Below are 4,981 nucleotides of genomic sequence, written 5' to 3'. Positions count from 1 at the left end.
TACAAATTTCTATTACCATATATTTCATGAATATCGCCGAGACAAACTAAATGACGGATCAAAGAAGTATCCTGAAAATATTCTGACTTTTAACATGAACGTTTCTTTCAATGATTGAAATTTGTCGAGTAAACATGAAATATTGAACAATGAATGAGCATTATAAGACGTCGACAGTTGAAAACGCTGAAGACATTAAGCTACATATTTTGATGAAGAATCTGATATGTTTCGAAACATTACTAACAGAGGAATATACAGCCAGATGAGAACCAATCAAGAAAATGATTTCATTAAAAGACACTTCCTCATAGAATTTCACACATGTTGCCGATATTACAAAACTGCTCTTCCGATTTTCCCAACCTAATTACACAATCTTTCGTCCCAAGTAGGCAAAACAATCAAGGGATGAGCTTCACTTTGCAACTCACGTAAGCAATAATGAAGTGAGACTGCATGTTGCCCTTAGCAACCAAATTGATTCGTCTCCCCTCTCTCCCCCTCTATCCCTCTCTCTCTCCCGCAACCAGTGGCAACAGATCCCCAGAGCGCCAAAGATGGATACCATAAATGTCAATATTTTGACAACTTTTGCTTTCAAACAATATTAATTTTCAACCCGAAATGGGTCGTGGTACTCTTGGTGATCATGATTAATCTTGGAAGTTGGAAAGATGAAAATCTCTTGCCGAGATACATTCATGGATGGATCTCCTTGGCTGCGTTCAAGTTTATATTCTAAACACACTATGTAGTTTTTTTTTATTTACGATTTCTCATAAACAAGGTAATGTTTGCAATATGGAAGTAAGAGAATGTATCTCATAAACACGAAAAAATTTGGAACACGTTAAAGTTTATACAATAGAAAAACGAAAAAAATGTCCCCAATCTGCACCGATGCTATACTGCTATTTTGTTAATAAACGGTGTAACAGAGAATTCGGATAAATGCCCCTCAGAATGTGATTACATCATACCCCTCTCCCAACACTATATGTATTTGTAAAGAATAATGTCGGGATTATTTTTTTTATCCTCTTATGATACTACGGGTGTCATGACATTTCTTGCTAAGTGTATTGACACAGATTAATTTCGATCAATTTGTTTCAAGCTAATGGAGTCATCACCAAAGACATCCCTCGGGCGCGCGTTTAAATCTATTTACATTATACATGTAGCGTGGATAATGTTCATATAAGTATTTATTTATTGGGAAACACTTCAACGATGGAGAACCAAATATCAGAGAGAACATACTTGGATAGAGAAAAATGTACAGTTTGTATCGACCAAATGGAGATAACATTACTAGTCTTGTGGTATTTTTTTCGATTCCATTTTCATAAACCCTTGAAACAGATATCTTGAAAATGAATCAAAATAATTGCTCTCCTTCTTGTAATAAGAACTCTAGAGATACGTTAATCATCTCTGATTCCAAACTCTGAATATAAAATAATGTCCACAGATTATACTAATCACCACAATTATGAACATTTTACTCTGTTATAAGATAGCCAACAATTATTTCCCAAGGTTCAAATCTGTACAAGAAATACAAATCCCGTCTCACTACGACGTTGTAAGCTGCATTATCAGCGTGTGGAGAGTCGGAGGCGGGAAAATAGGGACAGAAAACATGTATTCAAGGCTTAAAATAATTGAAAGTGAAAATGCAATCTGACTTTGCAATAAAACGTCAATTTGCTTGAGGTTGTTTTTTTTTACGAATAAAGATGTGGGGTAGGCGTAGAAGGTATTTGGAGAAACTGATAAAGTCACTAGAAATCAGGTACATTTAAGATAGATATATACCTCCTTAACTGGATTATTATCATAATTAAATCTTTTGGCGCCATTGAAAATAAAATTGGCACAATGTTAATATTTTCTTAATCATAGTATCTCGCTTAAATCTCATGTATATTGTGTGAGATATTAAGAAACACGGCTTTATATAAACGTGATTTCAAAGAAGCCAATATTCAGGATCGATCAGAGCAGAGTTTAAATGAGCAACCAAAATTTGAAGGACTGTTGTTTACCAATTGGTGAATTTGAATACGCATATAGAGAGAGCATAATACTTGGAGAAATAATTGTAAACCATGAATAATTGTAAACAAAAGACTATAAGAAAATGAATATGACATTATACTAAATGTCAAATGATTTAAATGGTTTACCAGATATTTGCTTTTAAACAAGCATTCCCGTGTTTACCTTTGGAAAAATTATACCAAAATTAATGATTGAGCATATACCAAGTATTGCAATTTAATTTACCAGTAAAATATAATTTTTGCCTACATAAAACGAAATATTACCAAACAGTTAGATTATTCATTTTCTTGGGCGAATTTCTATTTAATCTTTTTAGACTGAGAAACATCACAAGGACATAACCTGCTTTTTTAAATCTAGAAATGAGTATTATGGAGCACATGAGGAATGAACGTTCAATGCAACGAGCAATGTTACGTGCTTGCAAGCAAAAAAAAATGACATTGTGAATGTAAAAAGAAAAGAAATCTGATGCAAGCGTTCGACTAAAAGGATTGGCAAAATGCTTTCTGAATGCACTAAGAGATGGGGAAAGTGTTTCACAGGGAAAGCAGGAAGAGGAAATAGTGGTGGAAAATAAAATACAGGGTAAGCTAAAAACATAATTTAATCAGTTGTTCCTAAAAAGAAAAATATCGGAACAGCAGATTCTAAAGTTAAACATTGCCTTAAATTTTCTTATCTTAGCACCAATGGTTAAAACATATCGACAAGAATTATGCAAAGATGTGGGTAGTACTTTCAGGACTAACAATTGCCCATGAAAGTTACATGGTGTACCGTGAAACCTGTACACTCTATCATTATTTTATTTGGTACATTGTTTTAATTTTCCAAGTTTTGTTAACTAATTTTGTACAAAACTGCCTTTCACACTCCCAGGGTAAGGTGAATCATAACATTTTTATGAATTTTTATGACATCTATTTTAGGCTGCGGGACAACGTATACACCTAGTATATGAAGGGCCATTCCTGATACAATTCTTTTATCTGTCGCTCAAAATAATTTGCGAAATTTTTAAAATAACTGAAGTTTAATTAATCGACATAGAATCTAAATACTTCTCCTCATAATAAATTGCTTTTCAAACAAAGCAAACAAAACTGAACATTTTGAAGGCAAAAAAAATTAACAAGGTCCACCATTTCACCTTTTCAGGGATATATGTCGTTAAAAAAAGAACAGCAAAGGAAATGTTAAATGAAGTATACATCGCGAGAAATTGAGAAATTTTGAGAATATTGAAGAATAGTGGATGGAGATAACAGGAATTAAGACGCATAATCATGGAGGAACGTGAGATGGTGATAGGAGAGGAGATTAGGAGAAGTGAAATAATTTTGACTTGAGAAAAGAGACTGTGAACATGGAAAAGGGAAAATTGAGGATGATGAAGAAGAAATAAGAGGATGGAGGAGGGACGAATTAAGAAAATAAAATAGAAAACAGATGGATAGTCAGGGAGATATCATGAACAAAAAGATGGATGGGCTTGATTTTTCATGCAGCAAGCACTGTGCAACAAATGCAATGAAAGGACTACTAGACATTTACCACCAAAGCCACCACGAGATGAATTGAGACCAGGTGATACGGATGAATTAGGATGAGGTGCAGGAGTGATTCTTGAGGATACATGGATACCACCACTTGAGGACGACGAGGAGGAGGAGACAGATGAATAAAACACTGAGGAAGACAAAGATGTAACCATAGCCGAAGTACTTCTCCCGGATTTCACACTTGTGGATGATGTTCTAGAATTCGTATTTGAAGATGATTTTGTTGCCATGGTAACACGATTTATCCTTGAGGGCTTTTTAGGTGTAACTGCATCATTTGTTGTAGGATTCGTAAAATCCGCATTGGTTACACTTTCTGATGTATTAGACGGATTGGATATCGGAAGCGTATTCGTAGGTAATATGTTGGATTGGGGGCTTGGATAGGGAGAAATATAGTGTGATGATTTTGATCTCTTATCAAGGGGTAAATTTTCTGTAGTCCCTTCTGAAACGTCCTTATTGGATTTTCTAGACCCATCTTTGGAATCATTACCCTTGCCCTCTTCAATAGACGGTGATGTTTGATTTACACTATCTGAATTAAACCCTGTACCCCTATCCTCAAATGAACCTTTCGTTACAGTCCTGGCTGTACTTGCAGAATAAGGACTCACGGAATGGTAATTCTCCAAGGAGGAAATCGATAAACCTGTATTATCTGTTGGAACTGTGGGTTTTGGCGTCCTCAAAAACACATAGGTTGTGCTTTTAAGTACTAAGGGGGTATGGGGTGTAGCACCTGTTAATGTAGACGCTGAGTTTTCTCCTGCTTCTTGCTCATGTCGTGTAACTGGTGTCATAGTTCTCGAAGACAACCCTATACTCGTATATCCCAAAGTAGTTGCATTTCTGGTCGGCATTGCGGTCGGCCTTGCCGACGATGTGGTAGACGGTATTTCTGAGGTGGTACTTCCAGTTGTTACGCTCCCAGTTGTCGGGAGTTCTGTGGGTGAGAAGTCCATGAATGAAGGAAGGTGTACATTGAAGTCTGGTGAACGTCCACATGTACATCTTAGGACTGCTTCGTCTGGGAGTGCCAAAGGCTGATTAACATGATTGTTTGACCAACAAGTTCTCGACATCTTGGGTGAAGTTCCACACCTGCACAAGGAAAATAAAAGCATACGATTGTTGCCAGTGTGTGTGTTATTTTATAAGGTATTGTTGGGACGGTACAATTTCATCACATTCTTGACCCTATGTATGAAGCATTCCGATTTCAGTAGGTTAAATATTTCTTGTGGTATCACATGTAAATATAGTGTTATATACGCACACAAAAATACATACATTATCCATAAACTAATATATCCACAATTCTATTATTTCTTATCAACGTT

The 4,981-nt window shown here is 35.7% G+C and overlaps 1 protein-coding gene across 1 annotated transcript; it reads right to left on the bottom strand.

Annotated features, from left to right (window-relative positions):
* Positions 1-4,737, bottom strand: LOC135153616 (uncharacterized). The gene has a single exon (XM_064097207.1). The coding sequence runs from the start codon at positions 4,721-4,723 to the stop codon at positions 3,545-3,547; it is 1,179 nt and encodes a 392-aa protein (XP_063953277.1). The 5' UTR covers positions 4,724-4,737; the 3' UTR covers positions 1-3,544.
* Between the last annotated feature and the right edge of the window lie 244 nt (positions 4,738-4,981).

This window comes from Lytechinus pictus, chromosome 3 (genome assembly GCF_037042905.1).
Source record: "Lytechinus pictus isolate F3 Inbred chromosome 3, Lp3.0, whole genome shotgun sequence".
NCBI classification, from domain to species: domain Eukaryota; kingdom Metazoa; phylum Echinodermata; class Echinoidea; order Temnopleuroida; family Toxopneustidae; genus Lytechinus; species Lytechinus pictus.
This window is presented reverse-complemented; position numbering and strand designations above follow the sequence as displayed.

What these genes read in the sequence shown, in the direction of transcription:
- LOC135153616 (XM_064097207.1), bottom strand. Translation starts at nt 4,723, where the DNA reads ATGTCGAGAACTTGTTGGTCAAACAATCATGTTAATCAGCCTTTGGCA.